At 55.3% G+C, this 27,096-nt stretch overlaps 11 protein-coding genes across 11 annotated transcripts; 6 read left to right on the top strand and 5 right to left on the bottom strand.

Moving 5' to 3' along the window:
• Positions 1-419: 419 nt before the first annotated feature.
• Positions 420-1,887, top strand: BO72DRAFT_527064 (uncharacterized protein; the record flags this gene model as incomplete). The annotated part of the gene is made up of 4 exons (XM_040950083.1): positions 420-566; positions 626-641; positions 728-1,239; positions 1,339-1,887. The coding sequence occupies 4 exons, from the start codon at positions 420-422 to the stop codon at positions 1,678-1,680; spliced, it is 1,017 nt and encodes a 338-aa protein (XP_040802319.1). The 3' UTR covers positions 1,681-1,887.
• An 801-nt stretch (positions 1,888-2,688) lies between these two features.
• On the bottom strand, positions 2,689-4,168 carry BO72DRAFT_447357 (uncharacterized protein). The gene is made up of 3 exons (XM_040944517.1): positions 3,445-4,168; positions 3,253-3,334; positions 2,689-3,187 (listed from the first exon to the last, which is right to left on the bottom strand). The coding sequence occupies exons 1-3, from the start codon at positions 3,995-3,997 to the stop codon at positions 3,067-3,069; spliced, it is 756 nt and encodes a 251-aa protein (XP_040802318.1). The 5' UTR covers positions 3,998-4,168; the 3' UTR covers positions 2,689-3,066.
• A 775-nt stretch (positions 4,169-4,943) lies between these two features.
• On the top strand, positions 4,944-5,684 carry BO72DRAFT_339578 (bZIP transcription factor; the record flags this gene model as incomplete). Its single annotated transcript, XM_040940596.1, has 1 exon — positions 4,944-5,684. A coding segment is annotated over one exon (741 nt), but the record flags the coding sequence as incomplete, so codon positions are not given.
• A 138-nt stretch (positions 5,685-5,822) lies between these two features.
• BO72DRAFT_467927 (arsenic resistance protein) lies at positions 5,823-6,313 on the bottom strand (the record flags this gene model as incomplete). The annotated part of the gene is made up of 2 exons (XM_040946867.1): positions 5,823-6,173; positions 6,203-6,313. The coding sequence occupies 2 exons, from the start codon at positions 6,311-6,313 to the stop codon at positions 5,823-5,825; spliced, it is 462 nt and encodes a 153-aa protein (XP_040802316.1).
• Positions 6,314-11,102: 4,789 nt separating this feature from the next.
• On the top strand, positions 11,103-14,234 carry BO72DRAFT_485484 (beta-glucosidase). The gene is made up of 7 exons (XM_040947894.1): positions 11,103-11,253; positions 11,325-11,467; positions 11,520-11,564; positions 11,623-11,675; positions 11,737-12,928; positions 13,009-13,867; positions 13,919-14,234. The coding sequence occupies exons 1-7, from the start codon at positions 11,197-11,199 to the stop codon at positions 14,150-14,152; spliced, it is 2,583 nt and encodes an 860-aa protein (XP_040802315.1). The 5' UTR covers positions 11,103-11,196; the 3' UTR covers positions 14,153-14,234.
• Positions 14,235-14,488: 254 nt separating this feature from the next.
• Positions 14,489-15,935, top strand: BO72DRAFT_427404 (putative inositol phospholipid biosynthesis protein Scs3). The gene is made up of 2 exons (XM_040942983.1): positions 14,489-15,578; positions 15,647-15,935. Exons 1-2 carry the CDS (start codon positions 14,634-14,636, stop codon positions 15,746-15,748), a joined length of 1,047 nt encoding a protein of 348 aa, XP_040802314.1. The 5' UTR covers positions 14,489-14,633; the 3' UTR covers positions 15,749-15,935.
• Positions 15,936-15,949: 14 nt separating this feature from the next.
• BO72DRAFT_527059 (uncharacterized protein) lies at positions 15,950-17,316 on the bottom strand (the record flags this gene model as incomplete). The annotated part of the gene is made up of 3 exons (XM_040950082.1): positions 16,396-17,316; positions 16,043-16,306; positions 15,950-15,990 (listed from the first exon to the last, which is right to left on the bottom strand). Exons 1-3 carry the CDS (start codon positions 17,303-17,305, stop codon positions 15,950-15,952), a joined length of 1,215 nt encoding a protein of 404 aa, XP_040802313.1. The 5' UTR covers positions 17,306-17,316.
• Positions 17,317-17,529: 213 nt separating this feature from the next.
• On the top strand, positions 17,530-19,318 carry BO72DRAFT_527058 (putative erythromycin esterase). The gene has a single exon (XM_040950081.1). The coding sequence runs from the start codon at positions 17,713-17,715 to the stop codon at positions 19,126-19,128; it is 1,416 nt and encodes a 471-aa protein (XP_040802312.1). The 5' UTR covers positions 17,530-17,712; the 3' UTR covers positions 19,129-19,318.
• On the top strand, positions 19,309-22,480 carry BO72DRAFT_527057 (uncharacterized protein). The gene is made up of 2 exons (XM_040950080.1): positions 19,309-19,458; positions 19,591-22,480. Exons 1-2 carry the CDS (start codon positions 19,405-19,407, stop codon positions 22,099-22,101), a joined length of 2,565 nt encoding a protein of 854 aa, XP_040802311.1. The 5' UTR covers positions 19,309-19,404; the 3' UTR covers positions 22,102-22,480.
• A 1,574-nt stretch (positions 22,481-24,054) lies between these two features.
• BO72DRAFT_447353 (uncharacterized protein) lies at positions 24,055-25,776 on the bottom strand. The gene has a single exon (XM_040944516.1). It carries the CDS (start codon positions 25,472-25,474, stop codon positions 24,221-24,223), a length of 1,254 nt encoding a protein of 417 aa, XP_040802310.1. The 5' UTR covers positions 25,475-25,776; the 3' UTR covers positions 24,055-24,220.
• A 624-nt stretch (positions 25,777-26,400) lies between these two features.
• On the bottom strand, positions 26,401-27,089 carry nut2 (mediator complex subunit NUT2; the record flags this gene model as incomplete). Its single annotated transcript, XM_040942982.1, has 3 exons — positions 26,985-27,089; positions 26,825-26,921; positions 26,401-26,752 (listed from the first exon to the last, which is right to left on the bottom strand). The coding sequence occupies exons 1-3, from the start codon at positions 27,013-27,015 to the stop codon at positions 26,401-26,403; spliced, it is 480 nt and encodes a 159-aa protein (XP_040802309.1). The 5' UTR covers positions 27,016-27,089.
• Between the last annotated feature and the right edge of the window lie 7 nt (positions 27,090-27,096).

Raw genomic sequence — 27,096 nt, 5'->3', positions numbered from 1 at the left:
CGCTTTGACAAATGATATCTGCCAGGCACTCTATGAGAGAATCAGGGCCATCAACAGGATACTATCGGATTGCAAGAGAGGGGCAGAAGAGGAAAATATGCGAGAATAGCCTGCAGAGCTACAGCGCAGGTCAGCGAAGCTATTGGTCACAGTAGTTAGGCGCCCGCATGACAACCATACCTTGTCAGTTAAGGTCGTTACTTTTCAATAGTTTGACGCATGATTCAAGAGACCTATATAGTTCGCTCACTCCAGCCTTGAACTCTCTAGTTATCTCAGATCCTCGGCTTCTCAGTCATTACGCGGACTTGGGTATAACGTAAAGCGAGATGACCAAGTGGAACCACCAAAGGCCCCTTAGGCGTCTAAGCCCCCTAAGCTCGGTGAAAGTCGAATTGGTCTCAATCTAACATGGACTCATGAGCCCCAAGACTCTGAAGCCTGCCAGCCTTCTTGTATTCGAGTTTCGCCTTGTACCGGCCGCCCCGGGCATCCGTCGCGCGGCATCTGCCAAGATCTCGATTCGGTTCTCTTCTGGCTCCGGCTCAGCACCACCACGACGGACTGTTCTTATGCTCGTTTGACCGAAGGAGGAACATGCCAGTTCTTCTCATCGACCACTCAGAGTCAAGAAGCGATATGTACGGAAACGCTCCTCCTCAGCCAAGCAACACTCAGTCACTAGATTGACCAGCATATCTTATCCAAACGCCCTTTTACCACACAGGCTTCTGGTCTGTGGTTCTCTACATCGAGCCAAACTCGGCGGGTCGTGGTTCTTTCTGCCGGATAGCAGGCGTTATTCAGGCGGATAAGGCTTTTGACTTCCAACGAGTCCGTACGGCGATCCGAGGAGCCTCCCAGATCTATCCGATGTTGCTGCGGGTCGAGCTCTACAAAGCGCACGTTGAGTTCACTGCACAAACCTTTGAGAAAATGCTCCGGACCCTGCGCGAGGTGGATGCCGGATTACTTAAGGAGCTGAAGGGAACCAGCAAGCCCGATGATGAAAGGCAATCACACCGCCTGCCCAGTAAGACGCTGCATGAATGTAGTATGCAACTCGTCGAATTAGGTCAGAGATGGAGATTCGAGAAAGAGCTCGGGGAACGGTTGAAGAAACACACCAAGTCAAATGAGACAGCCATGAGGGCAATTGCAATCCTTGCTGCACTGTCAGAGAGTCGCGAGTTCGACATGCAGACCCTCCCGTTGAAGGTGGAGAGTCAACGCAACGTGGTGAAGTCGCCCGCTTGATCGCCATAGCCAGAACCACGGCGTTGTTTCCAAATCACTGTATGAGAATCATCTGACTGATGTGCTTTGATCCATCGACAGCTCTACGGTCTGATCGCTCCATTTGACAATAATATGCAGTCCAGGCTAGCGAGGGAAGCTCTCCGAGACTCCAAAGCAATGAAGACGTTGTCAGTCATCACCATCGTCTTTCTCCCAGGGGCATTTGTGGCCACGCTATTCTCAACGAACATGTTCAGTTTCCAGGATAATCGCCAGGAAGTCTGGATTTATTTCGTCATCAGTGTGCCTTTAACCGCAGTCCTATTGGTTGCGTGGATTCTCTGGCTGCGAAACACACCCTACGGTATAGATGCAGAGGAGAGGGGCGCACTTTTGAGTCAGGCCAAGGATGACGAAGTGAAGAGAAGGAAGACAGACTGAGTTATACCTGCTTTGGTGATGCTGTCATCAAGAACACCGGTGATAGAATAGGCATAAGTGAGTTAAAGCTAAGAGAACAGGTTCAGCGGGAATGGATTATCAATATATGCCATTCTGCGGAAGCTGTATAGCTGTTTTGATCTGACCAGGAGAACTCAAAGACTGTCATTTGTAGTCGGCACCAACATGAGAGGCTAGGTGGGTTATGTTGTATTTTCTATGGAGGTCGAAATGGTTGAAGGACTGTTAGAAGTTACTTTGGTTCAAGAGGTTGGCAGATGACTAGTTATGTTAAACTAGATTGACGGCTACGACAGCGGGCAAGCAACTCGCTCACCGCCCATCACCGCGGTTAGCATTTTCAACCCTGCCCACGGGCATACCTGAGGGTAACTAACGTTACCTTAGCTAACTTACTACTGTATACCAAGGTGCCAGACCGGCTTCGCCAAGCCTTGGCCACCACCCGAAACAACATTGGGACTGGAATGGTCCCCGCGTAATCTCGGCCCGCGCCTTCGAGAGAAGAAAGAGGCGAAGAGAGCGAGACGAGGGAACACTGTCAGAGAGTAGTATCGAAAATCTCGAGGGCTGTGCTTGGTACCTTGATGCTGATGGGTCTTTATCTTATCAGGGCACCAGGCACCAGGCACCAACAAGCTCTACGATTAGCTTTGTCACCGTGTCCGCATCGAAGTGGTGGGCTGGTTGTCTTTCGTTCCTACAGGGAAGTCGTCAAACTCGCCGGCGGCCCGGGGACAGACCCCAAAGGTGAAACTGAGATCAACCGGAATGGTGCGATCTTCGCCTGTCATGTCGGGCGCTGCAGTACTACGAGATAAGGAACGGTGGCCCTCGCTTAACCTTCGGATAGGACGCCCAGTAGATGTGGCAGGTGGCAGGTTGCAGGTGCACAGTCCGCCGTGGGTAGGTCCCTTGCATTATTCTTTCCTCTGGAGGAAAGAGGTATACTAATACAGCCCCCTGGCAGTGTCGCTCCTTCCATGGTAAAAATTATTCTTTCGGTCTGCATGAGAGATGGGAGCTAGAACAGTACCATACATGAAGGATACATAGGGTACAGTACGTACATAGGAGAGGTGCTGGGTAAGAGAATCCTCTGAGGGCCTCAAGACCATCATCTAGAAACACCAAGACATCGATAGGGAGTCGTGGAAATCTAGGCCCTTCCAGGTTCCAGGAATTCTCACTTGAAGTGTTCAAATAGGAATCGCTAGGGGATGATGAGAATGATGCCATGCTAGACTTGGTTATATACTTGCCCGCAATCACTTATCCCAACCCTACACAGCCCTAACCTAGAACTGGAGGCTCTGCCATCAAATGCATCTCTTCAACTCTCACATCCAGCTGGGCCAACTGAGCCTACGAAGATTTGGGTCGCCCGACCCGTTGCCGCGGGACCGAGGTCTCCAAAGCTGCCACGACCTCCGCTCCAAGAATATAGATGTTATAGCTGGGGAAGACGATCCATAGACCACTGCAATTGACTGATCAGCCTTCTAGCCCATTCATGAGCTTGGAAAGAGGGGGGGGGGGAGATCAACTTACTTAGGAATAATCCAGAAGAAGACCAACGTCCAGAAATCATTGTGTCCGATGTTGTCAAACCCGGAGAACACCTCGTTCAACCCTTTAAAATTGGAGATCAAAATCAGCAATCGATCACCCTATCAACCTCCCCCCTCCCCCTAGCCCTCGGAGAGGTGAAAAAGAAGCGGGGGAAGGGTGAGCGAGACCTACAGTAGAGAATCGTCTTCCCCAACGTCATCACCGAAGCACTGTACGCGACCAGCAACGCCAGCGCGCCCGTCCGCCCCGCCACCACCTTCGTCTCGCGCAGGAACCACCCCACGCCCTTGTGCGGGTGGCGCTGGCCGCCGCGGCCGTTGGCGGTCAGGCTGGTGCCGTGGCGGTAGACGACGGCCAGGTAGTAGAGGTAGCCGGTGCTCTCGAACAGATTCAGCACGGTCTGCGCGGCGGTGAAGCCGTTGCGGGCGTTGAAGGCCGGCCAGCCGTAGATGTAGTCGATCGTGCCGTACAGCGCGTAGGGGGTCCACAGCGGCGAGTGCAGGCTGTGGCCCGGCATGGAGTGCGGGCGGAGGAGGACGTAGCCCGCGTCCCAGAGAACGAGGGGCACGGAGAACAGGAGCCACAGCGTGATCGGGGTCGAAGGGGTGTGGACCCATTTTTTGGGGGTGTTGTTGTTGTTGTTGTTGCCGTTGGTGTTGGTGTTTGGGGTTGGGGAGGTTGGAGGTGGTGGGAAATCGTCGGGGTGATGGCGGGTTGAGACCATGGTTGGTTGGTTGGTTGGTTGGTTGGTTGGTTGGTTGGTTGGTTGGTGTCGATTCGGATATAATATTGGTGTTGTGGGAGATGAGGAGGAGGAAGTGCTAGGTGGAGGCTAGGATGGTGGTCGTCGTTGTCGTCAATTGATGGAATTGAGGAGGTTGGATGGAGATTGAGAGCTCTTTGAATGAACGATAAGTGATGAATGGGTTGACCCCGAGGGCGGCTAGTGACGTCGTGCAGATTGCATGCAGACCTGCAGCCACTCATAGCTTCGTCGCGGCTTCTATGCCTGTTCCATGGAATCATTCCATTGATGTCTTGCGGCTGGATCTGTCATATTCATATTGGGAGAAGCTATCGACGTCTAGGATCCTGAACACGGTGTGGGCAGCAGACACACCTTTCTTCACAATTGATTCATGGTATCTGGTATACAACGTATGTACTGTACACTGTGCTATATTATTGGCACTACATTGCTTGGATGGGCACACATAATCCCCCAAAATCCAGATCTAAAGGGCTCCCATATCTGATCTGATATCGTACCGAAGTTTCTGAGCTATGACCTCCAGTCGGTGGGTCGGTCATCGAGTGGCTTTGTGTCAATCCCTAATCTCGTTTCAATCTTTCAGACTGACGAGTTCCAGACCTCCCGGTTCCTTCGCCCTAGACGTCCTAATTGGGCAATGGACCCCGAGGCCGCGGGCACGGGGCGACTACGGCATCCAGTTTCTGCCAGTAACGCAGTGAGGGACAATCTTGCATCACAATTGCATATGAACCTAGTCCCTAGCTCCTCGCACGGGTTGTCGAATTATGCTGCTTGGCTCCTAATAATCCTCTGTTGCTCAGACATCAAACCCCGACTCACCGCAGAATGGACTCGCCATCGCCTCCAAAGGTTTCTAGCACTCCGTGCCCGCTCTGTCAAGCTATTTACAATTCTGACCAAACATCACACGCAGGTTGCAGATAGACTTGCACGTATCAGAGAGAACCAACGAAGGAGCCGTGCCAGAAAGCAGGCGCATACTCGCGAGTTAGAGCAGAAACTAATCTCCCTACAGGAGCAAGTCCGTCAGAAGGATGTCGAACACCGACTGACGGTCCAAGGTCTTGACGCAGAGAATCGGAGACTAAGAAGTTTACTGTCGGATGTGGGCATATCATCCAATGCGATCGAGGAGTATCTAGAAAAGACGGTGGATGACCCAAGCTCAACGCAGAAGATTGCCATTCCAAGTCTCCCGCAGTCTGGCGTGAAGGCTCGATCGTGTCGTGGCCGTGCCCAGCAGACTTGTCGTTCTGAGACCACTCCTGATACTGCTGGAGTATCGCCACCCCCAGACTCGAAGCCGGTCGATAAGGTGAGCGATTCTACCGTCGACCTCCCCGGTCAACCGATGAAGAATGATCGAGAGAAATCCCACGACCAGTCAGTTTGTGGCTGCTCACCCGACGAAAGCGGAACGTCATGGCCAGATAGTAACAGTGGAGATGTCCTTAATACCACTCTCTGCGCCATCGCCGACGAACTCATAACACAGTACAACACGCGGGGTGTCGAGCTAGACGAGATCAGACGCAAGCTCTGGGAGGGCTTCTCCAAGGGCCTCACCACGGAGGAGGGGTGCAGGGTGCAGAACCAGATTCTGTTCCAGGTTCTTGACGAGATTAGCAACAACTAAGTTGCCTCTCTAACATCTACAGCCAACCTCAGGGGTTGGCTCCCTAGCTGGCACGGATGGCTCTATGGTCTATTATATCAGAATGAGGAACAGAAACGAGTCTAGGATTTGCGCCTCCCACCTCCGCTTCCTGGCATATCACCGAGTTGCATACACCAATCCCAACAACCCCGGTACCTGAATCAGCGGCCTAACGGTAGCAGCCAGCGCCTGATTATTCTCCATCCCAAATGTGGCAATTGCCACCGCGATCGTCAGCTCGAAGTTATTGTTTGCCGCAGTGAAGCTTTGTGTGCACGACAGCCGGTATGTAAAGCCACATCGTCGTGTCACGGCGAGCGTGACCGCAAATCTCACCGAGAAGTAAACTGCAAGGGGCGTCACCACTCTGGCTACAGAAACGATCTGGCGCACCGCCTGCTTTCCCTGAGCAGCAAACAGCAGCAGAGTCGTAAAGAGCAGCCCGATCAAGGACAACGGGCTGATCCACTTCAGGAACTGCTCATCGTACCATTTACTACTCCAAAAGCGCAGGTAATGCGGCTGACGATCGCTGCTCCCAACGGGATCCCCAAGAATACCCCGATGCTTTTCGCGGCCAGGGAATAGTCAATCGTCAATTCGCGCATGCGATCCGCCAATGATGCGAATTAAGAGAATCGCAACCGGGGCGAAAAGGACCATCTGCAGTATAGAGTTGATCGCCACCAGGATGGCGCAGTATTCGCCATTATTGTTCAAGTCAGAGGATGCGGTACATCATGACCAGGGGTCCGAGTGCTGCGTTGACGTGCTTGCTGTCAGTATTAGATTATGAAATTATCCCTAGACACCCCACGAATGCACCATGGTTTCTGCAAGCCTGCTGGGGCTTCTATTACCCATCGGCACAGCAGCCCCGACGATTGCCCGTCTCCAGGTCTCGAATAGTATTGGGGACGAGATTTCCCAGGTGGATGTCTACTACCATGGCCAGTAAGGTCCATAAGGCAATGAAGCGGTCCAGGATGGAGCTGCTGGAAGAAAGAAGTAGCGAGCTTCTGGGCTCGAGTACATAGGGCTCATCATGGTGTTGCTCGCTCTCACTACATGCTTCCAGGTCTTTTGAGGGCGCCGGTATTGGCTTCCTTTTTTGCGGGGGACAAATCGGCGGTGTATATTCGGCTTCTTTTCTCTGTTCATCTTGTGCTGGTTTGAAGCTCAAATCCCCAGTGAAAGACGGTTGCTTTAGTGTGTTGTTTTCATTCACAGAGCAAACATCCTGGAAGCTCACTCCGCTCTCTTGAGTGCATACCTAAGTAGTATAGCGGCCAGAAGGGCTGTCGCTCAAGCAGTGTGGCTGAGTGACATGCTCTAATGTCATGTGACCCATAGTACCGCAAGGTTTACCTGGTGGAGGATATTCGGATTCAGGAAATTAAGAACCGGCAGAGCATGCCATCAAGAATTGGAATACTAGAGACATCCTGCTCAAAAATCAAATCTTAGAGGAGAATGAATCTTGGGGGAAGGGACACATTCCATTACGCTGACCCACTAAAATATGCACACAGGGTATGTATCAAGACAAATGATACCTTGCCGGTATGCTTTCTCATACAAACCTTCCGCCTTTGCAAGCCTGGGATGCAATTTAAGGTGGACTGTGTAGCGCAGCAGCCGCGGCCAACCTTATCTCAATAAAATGTTTAAGATACAACCTGCAAATCGAGCGACAGGGCTAGATAAATAGCATCTGAACCGCAACCAGAAAGCTCCCGCGCCTGGAAAACGAGGTTGTTGGACTGCGCTAGGAATAGAACAAGGTCAGAAGGGGGGGGAAAGGGGCACATTCCATCAGGTACTGTCTAGGTCTCTTGTCTGCTGTACTCCTCGGAGACCGAGATGCCATCTTCTAGCGCCACGACGCCTTTTTTCTCGGGACTCCGACGAGTCGGGAGGAAAAGACATCGGGGGGAGGATCATGGTGCATGGGACGGCAAGGCTGCGCTGCACTGCATTGCACCAGGCTGGAGGAAGAACTCGGCGAATGAGCCCGAGATGCAAGTCACCTGAGCCCTGAGGGCTGCAGATCCCCGAAGAAGGGGAGGGGAGGGATGCCGATGCTGGGGCTCGGGGAGTCGGTTGGCTGGCTGGGGCTGATTCTCGGGGAGAGGGACGGGTTGCAGTGGACTATACCTGGTGTTGTTTGTGCTTGGATACTTCACATCGGTGTGTTCTACAGGACGGTCTTTGGCCTAGGCTCATGATAAGAAGGCTCGGGATATGACTGCGAGTGCAGGGGCTTCGGTACAGTATGAGGTGGATTTGAACGGTGCTGGATTGGGTTATTAGACATGTTGTGTGTTTGTGGTTAGAGCAAAGTGTTTTGCTGCTTCTTTGCCTCTTCCATGGGTTTGGCTACTTCTGATCTTAGATGCAGATCTTGAGGGTGGGAGATAGGATTGGGTTCTAGGTATGATGGTGGCCGAGTCTTACAAGGTTTCGAGAGTGTCTACGCGAAAAAGAAGAGATGTGCGTGTTGTCGCTTACGATGGGCCAATTTACTATACTCGATATTGCTATCAAAATGGCCCCGGGAGTATACCGCGGAGGTCTATAGTCTCTGGACAACCGACAATGGCAGTAGCTAACCTCTATGCCATTCAAAGCTACCATAGAAACCATGACCATATGAACAGTTCAATGACTCGACTAAGCACAGAAATAATTTGTTCCTAACCACTTGCGCTGCAGCAATGGTCTCTTCATCGCAAGCATGGACCCTCCGGTGCCGGGTCCGCTATCGGCCGGGGTGGTGTCCTGCCCGCGCCGGAATTCGCGTTCCGGGGTATCAGGCGATAGCGGAGAACCCTAGATAGTCCACGAGGGGGGCAGAGTACGGAGTACATACGGAGTACTCAGGTAGTGCCACATTAGATCGCTTTCCTGCCAGAATACGAAGAGAGGCTATGTGGAGAAACGGAGAAATACTCTCCACTTTCCAAGTGCATGTACGGCTTTTGTGTGACTAGAAAGTGCTAGACAATTGTGTCTAGCCCTCGGGTTGTTGGGCAGTCGCTTAGTGTGGGACTGTTTGGTCCCGGAATCGTGGTCTTCGGGATGACGATGATGGAAGAAAAAGGAAAAAAAAAAAAAAACAAACCCCCACGGAGGCTTTCCCCGCAACCCCAGCCCAGCCCAGCCCGCCCCAAATTCCCTGCGCGGACCGAGCACAAAACTGCAGGGTATCCGACAGGGAAATTTCGACGAACTGCGAGAGAAGGTCTACCTCTCAGACTGTCTGGGTAAAATGTCGGGTCTTTATCCTTTTGAATAGGCTAATATGATCGCATTGCCTGCATCGCTGCCCTCTAATCGATTGGGAAGGCAATAGCACATCTCATTGCAAACCTGATGTTGGCTGGGCCTGCTCGGAGTCAATGCGCACCGGGAATAACCTCAGCCCAGATACTCTACATCCTCTCACGAGTGCACCAAGCCGGGTTCGAGAGAATTCCCAAGCTAACCCTGGATCTGGCTAAACCACGGGGAAATGTCGTCAGCCCGCACCGTACGTATAGTCAGTTATTGACTCATGGATGAGAAATCCATGCAGTCTCAATGCCGACTGCCGAGAGCCTTGATTGGGGAAGAATGGGGGACGATCCAAGGCAGAAGACCAGTCAAGGCACAGCGAGGGACAGGAGGTTCCACTTTCCGGGGGGATGAAGAGAATATCCCGAGGGAGACCACGACTTAATCGTGGAGGCCATACACAATCCCGTCGGAGTTCTTGCCGCTCTTTGCTTCGCAACGGGGACCCGAGCAGGTGAGTAGCAGTCCGACTTGGCCTTGACTGGGAGAGAGAGGGATGGAATGAATGTCTTGACTTGCGACGGAAGGAGTGGTGGCTCTATGGGCTGACCCTTGCGGGCGAAGGATGTAAGGCGCCGTCAGGCCATGGCGGGATAAACAAGCGTGACATTTTTTTTTGCACGGTCAGTGTGTTGTTGTTGACCCCTCGGCAGTGTTCTGTTTGTGTTGCTCTGTTGGCAGGTCCAAGGACGGACCACGATGTAATGGGAGGCGACTTGTTAGTTATCGCATTACCGCATTACCGCATCAGGGATTCATTAATCTATTCCCAGATGATTCTTTTTCCAGGTTTCTTTCCCCTCTTCTTTTCCTCGGGCGGCTGACCAACAAGCGGGATGCAGAAGTGGAAATGCGGGGAATGGCTGGGGAGACGGTACCGTAACATTCCACTAGTCGACTAACTTATACTATCTTCAACTATAGTCAGCCATTGCTTGCTGGATCATGACGATGCGGGGAACAGCTGTTGACTTGTTGTCAATTGTCAATTGAAAGCAATACTACCTTCCATCTCATTCTGCTACCAAGCTTCTTGGGCGTCGTCCAAGTCCGCTATTTGACCGAGAGTTGTAACCCCCGTAATAGAGCTGTATCCCGTACCGCAGCCGATTGTGTCCCGAAGCTGATCGGAATGCGCCAGAATTGGCTCGAGTGATAAGTTTTTATTTATATTTTGGTTTCAATCAAGAATGTCAGGCACCTCCCGACTGACTGCATTCTGCTGGCCTGCCGGAAAGATATCATCGCACATAGGGCAGTTTGAGGTTCATGTCAGGGAGGATGAGTTGGGGAAAGGGATCGGAGTGTAAACAGCCCGTATAGCGTAACGGAATTACCCCCCAAGGTTACCAGGGCCGAGTGGATGCCCCACAGCGGTACCAGCGGTAACTTACCAGCCAGTCAGTAAACTTTTAGTTTAGTATACTGTAGTCCCTTGGACTGTAACTGCAGTACTTCCATCCACCTCATTCCGTCATCCCCAGATGGCTGGACTCTGTCGGTGTGGGGTTCGGTCATTCCGCTTGACTTTTCTGCGCTTCGGCTGCGAACCATCGCCAGAATGAGAAATTCCTCGTTGAGTCGGGGTGTTATACGGTGTGCAGGTCATGCTGCCGAGCCGAGTGCATGAACGCAGGAGCAGGAGCAGCAGCAGCAGCAGCAGCTTCCTCCCCAGCTTAGTGAATCACGGCAAATACAATCGCTCGACTTGCCTGAGTTCCGACCGTTCCATGCTCTCTCCCTCGCCGCCTGTCTCTTCCTCGATTTGGCTTCCTCCCTGTCGATCCCCATGCTCAGAGCTAAGCGAATGGAACCACTCGTCACTCGCCCAGTCCATGGCCGACCAGGTGCTTGCTTACTTTGACTTCTTGTTTGCGAGACATCAATTCACTCCTGAGTGGGTAGCTCCGCAAAAAAATAGGCCAAGAGGTTCTGATTGATTTTATTCACCGTCGCTGGTCTCTCTCATAGCTGTGGCGCCCCCCTCTCTTCGTTGCTGGGGTTATTTATATCTCCTCCCTTTCCCCCCCTGATCGGCCTTGTTTGTCCTTCCACCTTTGTACTACTTCGACGTCTTTCTCAAATTCTCGAGAGTGCAAGCTGTGTGGCTGGCTAGCTCGTTGTTTCCTCTTTCTTCAGCTACCTCTACGCCATCATGAAGCTCAGTTGGCTTGAGGCGGCTGCCTTGACGGCTGCCTCTGTCGCCAGCGCTGTATGTTGCTTTTTCTGCGTCCTCGATGCCTCTAGAGATCTAACCTGAGGCTGACGAGTCGTGCTCTACAGGATGAATTGGCGTTCTCTCCTCCATTCTATCCCTCCCCTTGGGCCAATGGCCAGGGAGAGTGGGCGGAAGCCTACCAGCGTGCAGTGGCCATTGTCTCCCAGATGACTCTGGATGAGAAGGTCAACCTTACCACCGGAACTGGGTAATGACACCACAATTGTCGCGAGATGCGTCGCCTGCTAACGAGCTTCTAGATGGGAGCTGGGGAAGTGTGTCGGTCAGACTGGTGGTGTTCCAAGGTAGAACCCTTCAAAAATGAACTTGTTTCTAGTCGGCTAACTGGCGCCTGCTGTCTAGACTGAACATCGGTGGCATGTGTCTCCAGGACAGTCCCTTGGGAATTCGTGACAGTAAGACTTGATCTAACTCGAGCCCGGCCGCTGACACTCTTGCTAACAATGTGTCCTACAGGTGACTACAATTCGGCTTTCCCTGCTGGTGTCAACGTTGCTGCGACATGGGACAAGAACCTGGCTTATCTCCGTGGCCAGGCTATGGGTCAAGAATTTAGTGACAAAGGAATCGATGTTCAATTGGGCCCGGCCGCGGGTCCCCTCGGCAGGAGTCCTGATGGAGGTCGTAACTGGGAAGGTTTCTCTCCAGACCCGGCTCTTACTGGCGTGCTCTTTGCGGAGACGATCAAGGGTATTCAAGATGCTGGTGTCGTGGCAACAGCCAAGCATTACATTCTCAATGAGCAAGAGCATTTCCGCCAGGTCTCAGAGTCTGCGGGCTACGGATTCAATATCTCCGACACGGTCAGCTCGAATGTTGATGACAAGACCATTCATGAAATGTACCTCTGGCCCTTCGCGGATGCCGTTCGCGCAGGCGTTGGCGCCATCATGTGTTCCTACAACCAGATCAACAACAGCTACGGCTGCCAGAACAGTTACACGCTGAACAAGCTCTTGAAGGCCGAGCTCGGCTTCCAGGGCTTCGTGATGTCTGACTGGGGTGCTCACCACAGTGGTGTTGGTTCTGCTTTGGCCGGCCTGGATATGTCAATGCCTGGTGATATCACCTTCGATTCTGCCACTAGTTTCTGGGGTACCAACCTGACCATTGCTGTTCTCAACGGCACCGTCCCGCAGTGGCGCGTTGACGACATGGCTGTTCGTATCATGGCTGCCTACTACAAGGTTGGCCGCGACCGCCTGTACCAGCCGCCTAACTTCAGCTCTTGGACTCGCGATGAATACGGCTTCAAGTATTTTTACCCTCAGGAAGGTCCCTATGAGAAGGTCAATCACTTTGTCAATGTGCAGCGCAACCACAGCGAGGTTATTCGCAAGTTGGGAGCAGACAGCACTGTTCTACTGAAGAACAACAATGCCCTGCCTCTGACCGGAAAGGAGCGCAAAGTTGCGATCCTGGGTGAAGACGCCGGATCCAACTCGTACGGTGCCAATGGCTGCTCTGACCGCGGCTGTGACAACGGTACTCTTGCCATGGCTTGGGGTAGTGGCACTGCCGAATTCCCATACCTCGTGACCCCTGAGCAGGCTATTCAAGCTGAGGTGCTCAAGCACAAGGGCAGCGTCTATGCCATCACTGACAACTGGGCGCTGAGCCAGGTGGAGACCCTCGCTAAACAAGCCAGGTAAGTCCTGTCGTCCATATCGTTGTTTCTTTTTCTGTTTCAAATCTGATGCTTCAGTGAACTAACATTTATCTCCGTAGTGTCTCTCTAGTGTTTGTCAACTCGGACTCGGGAGAGGGCTATATCTCTGTGGACGGAAACGAGGGCGACCGCAACAACCTCACCCTCTGGAAGAATGGCGACAACCTCATCAAGGCTGCTGCGAACAACTGCAACAACACAATCGTTGTCATCCACTCCGTTGGACCGGTTTTGGTCGACGAGTGGTATGACCACCCCAATGTCACTGCCATCCTCTGGGCCGGTTTGCCTGGCCAGGAGTCTGGCAACTCCCTGGCTGATGTGCTCTACGGCCGCGTCAACCCGGGCGCCAAATCGCCATTCACCTGGGGCAAGACGAGGGAGGCGTACGGGGATTACCTTGTCCGCGAACTCAACAACGGCAACGGGGCTCCCCAAGACGACTTCTCGGAAGGTGTTTTCATTGACTACCGCGGATTCGACAAGCGCAATGAGACCCCGATCTACGAGTTCGGACATGGTCTGAGCTACACCACTTTCAACTACTCTGGCCTTCACATCCAGGTTCTCAACGCTTCGTCCAACGCTCAAGTAGCCACTGAGACTGGCGCTGCTCCCACATTCGGACAAGTCGGCAATGCCTCGGACTATGTGTACCCTGAGGGATTGACCAGAATCAGCAAGTTCATCTACCCCTGGCTTAACTCCACCGACCTCAAGGCCTCATCTGGCGACCCGTACTATGGTGTCGACACCGCGGAGCACGTCCCCGAGGGTGCTACCGATGGCTCTCCCCAGCCCGTTCTGCCTGCGGGTGGTGGCTTCGGTGGTAACCCCCGCCTCTACGATGAGTTGATCCGCGTTTCGGTGACAGTCAAGAACACTGGTCGTATTGCTGGTGATGCTGTACCTCAACTGGTAATTAAATCTCCCGTGCAGTATTAATCCCGCATGCTAACCGTTTGCCAGTATGTTTCCCTTGGTGGACCCAATGAGCCCAGGGTTGTGTTGCGCAAATTCGACCGCCTTACCCTCAAGCCCTCCGAGGAGACGGTGTGGACGACTACCCTGACTCGTCGCGATCTGTCCAACTGGGACGTTGCGGCTCAGGATTGGGTCATTACTTCTTACCCGAAGAAGGTCCATGTTGGTAGCTCTTCGCGTCAGCTGCCCCTTCACGCAGCGCTCCCGAAGGTGCAATGAGCGGTGGAAGGTGTCATGAAGGGCTTTGAGCCTGGGCCTGAGGCTGCAGATGGAGATGATGTACACATTTTTCACAAGTCGTAGAGACCACGAATTTAATGACTATGATGCTGTCAATGTGAACCATGCATTCGAGCGGTAGATCAAGTGTATATTGTAATGCAATGATAGCGTAATAGTCGCAGGCTTGTTGTGGCTGTGGCGGTGGTTGTGGTTGTGGTTAGGGCGGGCGGAAAGGCAGGCAAGCAGGCAGCGACGTCATCCGACTTCCGCCATTTGCATTTCCTCTTCCTTTGTATCATCATCATCCTTTTGTATCATCGACCTTGTTTCCATTCAATTGTCCCCCAAATCCCTCAAATTCATGCACTCCCCAATTCTACTCAGATAGAACAGTTATTTCATCCTCTATACATTTTCGAAGCAATACACCACAAGACGAGTGCAATCACCCAGACAACAGAAGGGAAAAAAAACCACGATGCCATCCGCAGACAATCCCCCTTCTCCCGCCGGAGTAACAGCAACAAGCCCGACCACATCACGATCGCTCCAACCCCCGATCACCGCTCTCCTCATCTATCCTCTCACCCTCGTCGTGGGGTCCCTTTTCTCCGTCCTCTCGCCAACCGCCTACGGCAGCCGTGATCCGAGCGCCAGCAGCAGCCCACTCCAGAACCACCCATCCCCCTTCGCCCCAACCATCGCCTCGGACCTGCACCTCTCCTTTCCCGCCGCCGTCAAGCCCGTCAACTATTTCGCACGCAAGGACAACGTCTTCAACCTCTACTTCGTGAAGATCGGCTGGCTCTGGACAACTCTCGCCTTCGTCCTGCTCCTCCTCACCCAGTCCGCCTACACCGGGAGCGGCGGTCGCGGCGGCGCGGGCGGCAACACTGCCACCGCTGCTGCTGCTGCTGCGCACCGGTCCCGCCGCACGACGCAGGCTGTCATCCGGTACGCGCTCGCCACGACGGTGTGGTACCTGACGACGCAATGGTTCTTCGGGCCCGCGCTGATCGACCGCAGCTTCGTGCTGACGGGCGGCAAGTGCGAGCGGGCAATCCCCGAGGCGGAGAACCCTTACACCGCCACCGACTTCGGGACGCTGGCGACGGCCGTGGCGTGTAAGGGGGCTGGCGGGGCGTGGCGCGGCGGGCACGATGTCAGTGGACATGTGTTCATGTTGGTGTTGATGACTTCGTTGATTGGGTTCGAGGTCTGGGGCGCCAGGCTGTCCCGCGAGGAGGCGGATTCGAAGGAGAAGAAAGAGGGGGAGAAGACGGATGCGCTTGATCAGGAGGGGGATTCTGACGAGCAGGATGTGTTCGCGGTGTGGTCGGCCCGGTTGGCGTGGACGGTCGTGGGCCTGGGGATGTGGATGTTGTTGATGACGGCGATTTGGTTCCACACTTGGTTTGAGAAGGTACGTTTCCTTTTCCCTTTTCGGTCACTCTGAGTTGTGGGATTTCTGGGCTAATGTTTCCTCTGCAGGTAACGGGTCTTCTGATTGCACTGGGCACTGTTTATACGATTTACATTCTCCCTCGGACGAATATCCCGTGGAGGGAGATTGTGGGGCTACCTGGGGTTTAGAGGGTTGGGTTTTGTGATTCTATGTTTGTGGCGTTGATAGAGTGATGAATGTTTGAGGAGAGGGGAGTTTCCTCGGGCTCTGATATACATACTGTACATGTTTGCATTTTTTTTGACTACTGGTTGACTGACTCTGTAGAGTACGCTTACCTCAATGCATCAGGCAATTATATTTTGCGAATTATCTGGTTGTTTGACCAGTTAAGCAACAGGTTCAGGCCCGAAATAGCCCCGACAGAACGCTGTCGAATGTCAATACTAGGTAATGTTTCGCAAAGGACTCAGACCACTCACCTCCGGGGATCAAAGCCGCGGCATACATGACTCGCGTGATGGGCCGCAACTCCTCCGGCGTGGCATTGCGCCCCGTCTCCATCCAGATGTACGGATCCCAGCATTCCACAATGCGGTCCGCGTAGGCCTTCAGCTCGACCGCGCGGTCTTTATCCGACGCCTGCGCCGCCATACATTGGAGGCCCAAACACGTCCCGAACTCGCGGAAGGCCAACCGCGCGCGGAGGTCCCGGTCAAGGTAGTGTCGTCTCTCGAACAAGTCAACTGTTGATTTCTGCAGCATCAGCACCACACCCCACTCATTCATCCATCCATTAACCGCAACCCAAATCTCAAAGGAAAGGAAGTCATACAAACCCTCCCACAACAATCCTCCGCCATCCTCCCCGCCCACTCCTCCCCTTTAGTGTCGGCCACCCAATGCGCCGTCCACATCGCCATCCCCAAATCCAAGGGATCCAGTGAGACGAACCCTTCCCCCTTCCGCTTGACGATCCTCCGATAATCCTCAATCTCATCCCCCAGCACCCCTTCATCTTCGGGCTGGGGGCCCTCCCCTCGAAACCACCGATCCGTCTCCCGCAGCAACCGAAACACCACCAGCCCATCCACGGGATCGAGATTCCCCTCCGACGCGACCAACACCTCCTCCAGGTTGACGTCCATCTTCCACACCATTTTGGGGGATTGCTGGTGGTGGTGGTGCGGCGGGTCACGTCCGCTGCTGCTCCCGCGGCTGCTCCCGCCCCGCACGAAGTGTGGATGGATCGCCGTCGCCAGCGCCAGCGCCTGATCGTTCCAGGTCCTGTCGCGTGTGGCCACCGCCGTCCGGTTCAGCGCGAACATCCACAGCGTCAGGTAATGGTGGTATTGGCCGTCGCCGTCGGGGCCGTGGGCGTGGGGTTTGCCGATGCGGAGCCCGCCGGCGAGGGGGGTGGAGGGCGTGGCCCGCGGGAGCGGTTCCGGGGGCGAGGACCGGGTGGTGCCCAGGGTGCGGTGGACGGTGGTGATGAGGTTTGTGGCCAGGGTGAGGTAGTGGTCTTTTGCTTGTGCTTGCAGGTTGTTTCGGGGGTTGGTGGTTTCTCGGTGTAGGGTTAGGAAGTTGAGGACGCCGAAGGCGTCGGTCCAGAGGTAGCGGCCTCGGTGGCCGCCGGATTGGGCCGGGGGTATCCATTGCGCGGGGTCGGGGATGGTGGTTATTGGGCCGTACAGGGATTCTTGGGCGCGGATGAAGGCGCTTAGTTTTTGGGGGTGGGCGGGCATTTTCTTTTTCCTTTGGGGGTTGGGGGTTTGATATACTGTGTGTAGTGGTGGAGTGCGGGGTCTGGGGTCTGGGTCTGGGATCTGGGATCTGGGATCTGGGGTATAGATGGTGAAGATTTTGGATTGGGAAGGGATCGGCGGGTTGGAGGATCGATATCGAAAAGAAGTGTTACTGTAAGCTATAGCTCGTCTAATACTGTACTTAGTATGAGCATATTACTCGTCGATGACCCTCCTCGTTCATTGCTCGAATGTGGCAAAGATCAAGTCACGATGACCCGGTGGTGATCTCATTTCGCCGCTGTCGAACCCTAATCCGACTGCGTCCCAGTATATCAGCTCCACGCGTACTCCGGGCTTACTATCTGTCATAACAAACACATTCCCAAAAATGGGCTAAATCCCTTATGACAGCTAAGCTCTGGCGTCTAGCCCGACTGTCCAAACCGACCCCAAAGATGTCGCAATTCCAAGACCTCTTCACCGCAGCAGCACAACCTCTGCCCGCCATCCACGACCCCAGTTTTGGGTCTCACTTCGATACCTTCGGGGAATACCGCGTTGTTCTCCTCGGCGACGGCACGCATGGCACCTCGGAGTTCTACGCCGCCCGCGCGGAGATCACCAAGCGGCTGATCGAACACCACGGCTTCAACATCGTCGCCGTGGAGGCCGACTGGCCCGACGCGGAGTCCGTCGACCGGTACGTTCGCCAGCGCCCGGGTCCCCAGGGCCGGATCCGACAGGGCAGCAATGATGACGACGACGCGCATGAGCCCTTCAAGCGGTTTCCCACCTGGATGTGGCGCAACCGCGAGACCCAGGACCTGGTCGAATGGATGCGCAACCGCAACGCGACGCTGACCGACCCCGCGCAGAAGGCCGGATTCTACGGCCTCGACCTGTACAGCATGGGGGCGTCGATCCAGGCGGTCATCGACTACCTGGACCGCATCGACCCGGCCGCGGGGAAGGACGCGCGCCGCCGCTACGGCTGCCTGCAACCGTGGGTGGAGGACCCCACCGCGTACGGGCTGGCCTCGCTGCGCGGCATGGCGGACTGCGAGCAAGGGGTGGTGCAGATGCTGCGCGACCTGCTGGCGCGGCGGCTGGAGTATTCCGAGGACGTGCACGACGGCGAGGAGTACCACAGCGGCCAGCAGAACGCGTACCTGGTGCGCGACGCCGAGCGCTACTACAAGGCCATGTACTACAGCTCGGCCTCGTCGTGGACGCTGCGCGACACGCACATGGTGGACACGCTGCGCCGCATCCTGAAGAGCCGACCCGCGGCGGCCGGCAAGGCCGTGGTCTGGGCGCACAACTCCCACTGCGGGGATGCGCGGTTCACGAGCATGGGCACGCGCCGCAAGGAGGTCAACATCGGCCAGCTGTGTCGCGAGCGCTTCGGCCGCGAGCACGTCGCCATCCTCGGCTGCGGCACGCACACGGGCACCGTCGCCGCCGCCCACGAGTGGGACGAGGACATGGAGATCATGGCCGTCCGGCCCTCGAGGCCCGATAGCTGGGAGTCCGTGGCCCATCACACGGACATCCCGCGCTTCGTGTGGGATCTGCGCGAGGGCCGCATCAGTCCCCGCCTCAAGGAGGCCATGGCCGCTGAGAGCCACCGGCTCGAGCGGTTCATCGGCGTCATCTATCGGCCGGACACGGAACGCATGTCGCATTACTCGCAGGCGGACCTGCAGCAGCAGTTCGACGCGTATATCTGGTTCGATGAGACAGAGGCGGTGAAGCCGCTGGAGACGGTGCAGCCGAAGACAGTGATGGGCATGGAGGAGACATATCCTTTTGGCTTGTAGTTATTTTGTACCAAAATCTGTTGTTAGCGATTCAGATCAAGTGGTAGAATGAAAATGTGTAGAGGATGGATGCATGCGTGCACGTGATCACTTATCTAAGCTTTGACGTCAGCTCACCGCCTGGCCGCGGGTTTGTTTATTCGCCCTTTTACCCCATGCCTTCAATTCTCCTCTTGTCGTCATTCTCGTGCATTGCCACTGTTGTATCCTCGATTGCACCCCATTCATCCTCATATTTTATCACATATCATCACCAATTCATTGTATATAGCTACTATGGCGGTCCGGCGGTCCGCCCGTCTGCGCAATCGCGATGCGTCCTTGTCCGAGGTAAGCCATTCGCCCATCCGAGCATCCCACCCTCCAGCGACGTGAAGGATCAGGTGAGATCCGAGGGAGGGGAGGGGGTGTGGAATGCTACCCTGTGCATCTCAGGTCACTGACACTGGATGACCCGCTTAGGAACCTCAGCCACCACCTGGCCCCGCTGAGCACAGTCACGTCAACAAAGATCACGTCAACACCAACGATCGGCATGACGACCAACTTTCTACAAAACCAAACAAGAGGAACACAAGGAGCAAGAAGAAATCCCAACCCATCCCCGAACCCACCGATCTACCTCCAGTTATCGAACGTGAGGAGACCGCCGTTGTCAACAGCTCTGAACCCAATCCCGAACCTGAACGCGAAGCCGACAACGCCCCTGTCGTAGCGGACAAGAAGTCTGCTCCCGCCAGCGAAAACCCTGAGCCTCCTCAGCCGGCTCCTGCTACAGCCGAGGACCCCGAAACTGCATCCAAGGAAACTATAACCGAATCTACGCGTGCCGCAGCCGCGGAGGCGGAGCGGACGAAAAAGCGATCCATCACTGCCGCGTTCGACAAGGCCGAGTCGACATTCAAGAAGATGAAGAGCGCCGCGTTCTCCAAGAGCGGAGCGACCCCCAAGAGGGGCACCGGCGACGCGTCCGATCGCCCCGATGCTACGCCCAAGAAAACCCCCAATGCCGCGTCCGCGCGAGTCGAGGCGACCCCCAAGAGAATTACCCAGTTAACTTCGCCAGTCAAGGGCACCACCCCTTCCAGAATCCCGAGCGTTACTACCCCGCTCAGGGCTACACCCGCGGTGACGAAGGGTCCCGGTGCAAAGACTCCCTCCACCGTCATGGCGCGTCCTTCCCACCAGGATATGCACCCCAGCAAGGTCCACCAGAGCACCACTAAGCAGCCCGACTCCGGCTTGGTTTTGGGGTTCAATCCCATCAAGAAGGACGCCGAGGGCAACGTCGTCAAGGACACCGCGACTGAGAGCACTCCGACCAAGGCTAGAGATTCCCCCGCGTCCGCATACTATGGTACCCCTGCGTTTGAGTTCAAGTTGGCCAGCCAAGAGGCCCAGCTGAGCGACGAGGCCAAGAAGCTCATGGAGAGCGTGCGCCTGGACGCTGCGAAGATCAAGGCGCAGATGGTCAAGGATCGGGCCAACGGCGCACAGGACAAACCCGAGCTCACCGAGAGAAAGATCGTGCAGCCCAAGGGAAAGACCGACCGTTTCACCGAGGCTCACATGGCCGAATTCAAGAAGATGGACTCCATCGCCAACCATCCTTCGGCCTTCCGTGCCGCTCCGGGTCGCTTCCAGCCGGTCATCGAGAAGAAAACTCTTAAGAGATCCAACTCCAAGGCACGACTGGACGAGACCGACAGCAAGTCGCCTTCGCCTTCCAAGGTCTCCGTTGCACGGCCCTCTCCTGCTCCGGTTGCTGCTTCAGCTAAACGCGTCAAGCACAATCAGACTGATGACGCTTCGACCAGTCGTCTGCCTACTCTGAACAGCCCTAAGCCCGGTTTCACGCGTCCCAGACACTCTTTCCGCAAGTCTTTGATGACTCCGACCCGAGCCTCGGCGGCGCGTGCGTCGACCGTGAGACCTGCTCGCACTTCGATGATTCCCTCGTTGGTCCGCTCCCCAGCCCCCACGCAGCCAGAGATTCCGCGCACGCCTCAGACCGACTTCAACCCCCGGCTGAAGAGCAACATTCCCGATTTCAGCCAACCCCGGTCGATCCTCCGTCAACCCCACCAGCTATTCTCCAAAGACCCCCTCAAGATCGCGGCAGGCACCCATGTGGCGGCTCCCGACTTCAGCTCGAACATGCTGTTCGGCTCGTCTCGGGACGCCACCGAGGAACCGTCGCACACTCCCTCTCCCAAGAAGCGCGTCGAGTTCACTCCCTGCGTGAAGGATGCTCCGGAGGAAACCGTGTTCTCGCCTTCCCCTTCGAAACTTCCCACTGCAAGTGCCTCTCGGGTGGTTTCTGACATTGTTTACCCGACTCTACCTACCTTGACCCCGGAGCACTCCCACAGCCCCAGCAAGATCGGCAGCACCACCAAGAACAGCGAGGCGACCACACCTACTATCCGCCAGGTGCGTCCTTCCGACGCCACTCCTCTGCCCGAGATTGCCGGTGTGCCCCACGGTATTGGTCACAAGAAACGCAACCGTCCTACCGTTGAGGAGGAGAAGCACGACGCTAGTTCCTTGCCCGACATTGCCGGGGTTCCCCATGGTATTGGTCACAAGAAGCGTAACCGCACGGCCGTCGAGGCGGAGGATGTTGATGCCGAAAACGTGCCCCCAGCCGATAATGGAGCGCGCAGCGCCAAGCGCCTCAAGATGAGCGCGCCCTCGCCCTCCCCGTTCAAGAAAACCGGTCGTGCCTCCACTCTATTTGCCAAGGCCATGGACACTCCCAGTGCTACCAAGGAGACAGCCTCGAGTGTTGCAGGTACCCCCACGCCCACCAAAGCGCGATCCCACACTCCGCTCCGCTCTGCAACCCGACCCTCGGCGGGACGCGCCAGCACCAGCACCACCACCACCCCGGGCAGTGCTCGTGCTCGCGGCCGGGGCGTGCTGACCATGAGCCGTCTGCACCTCCTGTCTCAGCCCAAGAGCCGTTCTTGAATGTTTGAGGGTTGCATTGAGTCGTGCGATACGGGTCTCATGATGATTTACATATGTTGAATACCTGGTAGCATGTTCACATGTTCAATTCTGGGATTGTTGAAGACTACGAAGTGGGGTAGTTGCTGAGCTATTTTTTTTTCTCGCATCAGATTGTGTAGCGTGTTCCTCCGACTTGGGACTTCCTGTGTCCTTTGGTGTTTCTCCTGAACTGGTGTCCATATGGCTGGAATTGGCGCTTGGAGTTTGCAAAGGCAGATGCATCCGGCATGCTGGGTACGGCGTGGGCGTTGGGATCTGGATCTGTTTCTGTTTGATTAGTCTTGACCATGTTGATCAGATGGGCTTTGTGGATAGTGTAATGATTATGATTGTCTTGCGATGGTGCATCGTGTGTGTAGCACGCTTTAGTCTCCGTCAGGTCTGAGGTAGTCGACCCGATCTTTCACCACGTCACGGCACTTCCCCGGTTGTCATGCAGTCCCCGTCTGCAGCATGACAGGTTCAAGTGGGAGTTAGAGCCTGTCAGATAATGCGCACCACAGCACATAGCATAAACCATCCAGTCAATCCAACTGATACAGCAATGGACTCTGACCCCAATGTGTAGGTTCATCGAACAAACTGCCCACTTTGAGTAGGGGTCCTTTTCGAGTATAGATGCCGAGAGCAGCTCGAGAATAACTACCACCTACTTGGTATTGGTATACCGTCATCCCTCATGTCAGAGTCCCCAGCGGGAAGACGGCCGGGTGGTAGGAGACAGGGCGAGAAAGGGCTAGTCTGCCTCGCTACAGCATGCCGTTACTGCTGAGGTATTGTCCTGTACTGTACTGTACTGTACGAGGAGACAGGTCCAACCAAAGGTAAGCTTAACATCGCAATTGCAACTCTCCGTCCTTCCCTCTGATGATGAGTACATGCAGTCTTACAGGAATGCAGTGAGCATGACCCTGCTTCCGTAGCAGTAGCGGTAGCAGTAGCAGTAGCAATAGCAGTAACAGGGCTCAGCTCAGCGCTCGCGGAGGCCTGTGCCAGTTCAGCTCAGTCCAACTCAGTCTGTCCAGTCCAGTCCAGCACCGCAGCACACCTCCCTCCCTCGTCCATCCTCCATCCCGCCTGACTGAACATGTACAGTACAGTACAGTATAGTACATATAGTAGAGTCCACCCCCACCCCAACAAGAAAGTACTGTACACTCAAGAATGTGCGCACTACGCAGACCCTGACAACTTCGGCTACCCTCCTCCCCCCGGGACCGCAGGGCAAGCAGGCCGGACAAGGCAACCAACCACCAACAACTACCATCCGATTGGGCGGGTTGCTTACCCTACCTACCTACTAGGTACTGGGAAGTAGTAACTTACACTCCACTACTACTATTAGTACCTACCGAGTGCGCACAGTAAAACTCGGCTAAATCGGATTTGAATCGAATCGGATTGAAGCAGCTGAGATCCTGCGAACTTGCTTACTTGACTTAAGTTACGTACTGTACCGTACTGGAAGTTACCTATCTAATGCATTAGCTTTGCAATGGCATATAAGTTAGTGTGAGGGGCAGTACAGTACAGTACAGTACAGTACAGTACCCTACCCCGGTGTTTGTCTGGCTGTGTGGGAGAAATGGTGATTCGGATACGGTACGGACCTGAAATAAAGTGACCTCCCTGGGTGGATGATGGGCTACGTACCATGGTCCAGGAGATGGTCGGGGCGGGTTCGGGCTCAGCCGTAAGCGCATTCCAGTGTCCACAACCCACAGTCCGCAGTCCGCAGTCCACATTTCCCGGGGCCAGTGGTTCACGGGTTCCACTTTTGGACTTTCCGGGACTCGGACTGGGGCCCGTACCTTATGGAGCATACTCTTACTCTTACTCCGTCCGTACTTCGCATCCATCCCGTGATACTCACAACGCTATAGAATTCTGCATACGTCATGTTTACTGTGAGATAGCTTCCGGCTTGCTTATTCCTGACTAGAAATAAAGTACAGACTCCATATGTGCATGAATTACTACCCAATATACTAGACGGGCTGTGCCCCCAAAACATCAGACAGCGCCGCATACCTCATAACTCATTCAATCATAAAGCTATTCAGCGGATAAGCACCGACTAAAAACTGCCCTGGGGCTTCCCCCAGTCCCCTGTAAAGTCGGCCGGACTCAATTCTCGCTCTTGACCCGTAGCCGACAGGAACGAATGGTTGGTCTGCGTCTCGCCGCTCCACGACTGCGAGACGTGCGAGCCGTCCGAGTGGCCCGTGCGCGGATGGTCGAGGCGGCGGCCGCTGAGACTCCGCCGCGTCGTGCTGCTGCGCGTGGTCGTGCAGGTGGCGTGCTCGAACATAGCGATCGAGACGTCCTCGCTGTCCATCCAGGGGTGCGACCGGCGGCGGGTCGCGATGGGCGCGTGCGTGCCCGGGTGCGTCAGGTCCGAGGTGACGCGGGTGGCGTCGACGAAATCCGGGTACTCCGGTATCGTCGCCCCGCCGCGGCCGGTGGTGATTGTTGGTGGCTGCTGCTCGTCGACGGCGGTCGGCGGCGGCGGCGGACTGCTGACGGCGAGGGCGGAGTCGCACTTCCAGACGTGGTGGCCGCGGACCAGCAGGACGAGCTTGCCGAGGACGGCGAACTCGAGCTTCAGCTTGACGCTGTAGATGACGCCCTTGATCATGGTCTCCATGATGTAGAGGTCGCGGTACTCGATGACCAGCAGCCCCAGATCCAAAAAGATGATGATCAGGTTGATGGCGACCAGCTGGTACATGATCTTGCGCTTGCCGCGGTCCGGGTCGAGGCGCAGCATGCGCACCGTCTCCCAGATGTACAGCGCCGACAGGATGAACTCCTGCAGGCAGAAGCAGGTCATCTGGATCTTCTCCATGATGTTGTAGCCGGCGATGAAGGCGGCCTTGCGCGGGGCCAGGTTCGAGCCGTACGTGAGCACGGTGGTCGGCAGGTGCAGCAGGCACGCGTCGATGGTGATCATGTACCGCACCTGGCGCAGGATGCGCGGGTTGGGCAGCACCAGGTGCAGCCGCGAGTACAGCACCACCGACTGGCCCGTCACCATGGTGTACCAGCCGATGGTGATCAGGGTGACGGACAGGGCGGCGGGCGCCAGGTCGAAGTATTTGAGGAGGAAGCCGGTGGAGTAGGGGAGGAGCCCCAGCGAGGAGATCAGCAGCGACCAGAAGTAGGGGCCCCGGAACTGGGCGAAGGTCACGAAGACGAGGATGACCAGCTCGACGGCATTGTACCAGCTGATGGCGGCCAGGGTTGCAATGGCGATGCGGAGGGCCATACTGTGGCCGGTGTAGCCCCCGACGACGCCATTGCCGGGGGAGGTGGTCGGGCCGGTGATCATGGTTTCATCGTTGGATGGGGAGATGGGAGGGTTTTGAATGGGTGGGGTTGAGTCAAGAGTGGTTGGGTAGTTGGGTTGAAATGGATGGAACTAGTATAGTGTGGTGTAATGTAGTGGGGGTAAAGTATGGAGCTAGTGGTGGAGGGGAGGAAGTATAGAGAGGAGCGGAGAGAAGAGGAGGAGAGGAGAGGAGAGGAGAGGAGAGGAGAGGAAAGGGTAAGAGGAAGCGAGAGGGAGGCAGTGGAAGAGGGAAGAGAAGAGAGTGTGTGCGAGAGCAGAGAGAAGAAAGAGTAAGAGTAAGAGTACGAGAGGAGAGGAGAGGAGAGGATGAACAGGCAGCGAGTCACGAGAAGATACTAAATAAGGACTAACCTATGCAGTCATCCTTTACTAGACCCGGATTGACCGACAAACAAACGCGGGGAAAAGACAGCTCCACTCGACTCGTCACTCCCTCGATTGGCAGAGTAATAGATTAGTTACTGGTTATTAATTGGTACTCATAATTTACCTACCTAGTAACTGATATCATTCCCAGCTCTGTGTCTCCGATCGCGATACGATCATCCCCTGCGTCCGCCGGCAACACGTGGACCTGGAAATGTCATTCACCATTCACCTTTCGGATACGTAAGGGTTATTTTTGGTTGAGATGGATTATGAGTTGTATCATTCCAGCCCCAGCACTGCCTGCTTCACCTAATTAATTAATCGGCAGTTTAATACCCCCCATCCATTGCAAAAACCAAAACTCCCGAACTCTGAAACACCATGACATAAACCATATTACCCCCCCAGCAACGCCATCCACATTTAAAAACCCAAGCTCGCAACCGATACAACAAAAACCCTCTTTCCCCCTTTAAATCCAACAAGAAAAACAACGCCCCCCCAGCTTCCCTATTGATGCCCCCCCCCCCCAAAAATCAATCCTCCCCCCCCGTCATCTCCAACACCCGCCTCACCTCCCCGCGACACTCGGGCATGGCGCCGCGGATCTCCCGCGCCAGCACGTCCCGAAACCCGCGGAAGGCCTCCTTCTTCCCCTTGAGGTCCTGGTTGCCGCGCTGCACCAGCTCCACGAACTCGCGCGTGTAGATGTCCGGGTTGCGCGCCGCGTCCACGTAATCGATAATCTCCGGCGGGAGTTGCACGCTCCCCAGGGGGGGGTCCTGCGGGTTGGTGGTGGTGGGGTTGCTGCTGGCAGTCGAGGTGGCGTCCGGGTTGGTGGGGGCGGTGTGGGTTTGGAGGGTTTGGAGGGCGAGGGTGAGGTTTTTGCTGGGGTTTGGCCAAGGGAGTTAGTATTCGGGGTTGTTTTGGGGGGGGGGAGAGAGAAAGGGCACAACGTACATCTTCCGGACGAGCTCTTGTTGGGTCTCCGGACCGAGGTACCCGTGGACGGCGGATTGGATCTCGAACAGGTGTTGGATGATTTCTTTTAGGTCATCTGGTGGTGAGGAGATGGACTGCGTTAGTATACGGGAATGTGATGCATTGAGTCAGAACGTACGGTCGACGGTGGTGAGAGTTACTGGGGCCATGGTGATTGATGAGTGCTTGATGATGAGAAGCTGCTGAATGTCTCGGAGGTGGTGCGGAGAAGAACCTTGAAACTAGAAGAG

The sequence above is a fragment of the Aspergillus fijiensis genome (assembly GCF_003184825.1).
Source record: "Aspergillus fijiensis CBS 313.89 unplaced genomic scaffold BO72scaffold_18, whole genome shotgun sequence".
Taxonomy (NCBI): Eukaryota; Fungi; Ascomycota; class Eurotiomycetes; order Eurotiales; family Aspergillaceae; genus Aspergillus; species Aspergillus fijiensis.
The sequence above is the reverse complement of the archived record's forward strand: the minus strand, read 5'-3'. Positions and strand labels throughout refer to the sequence as shown.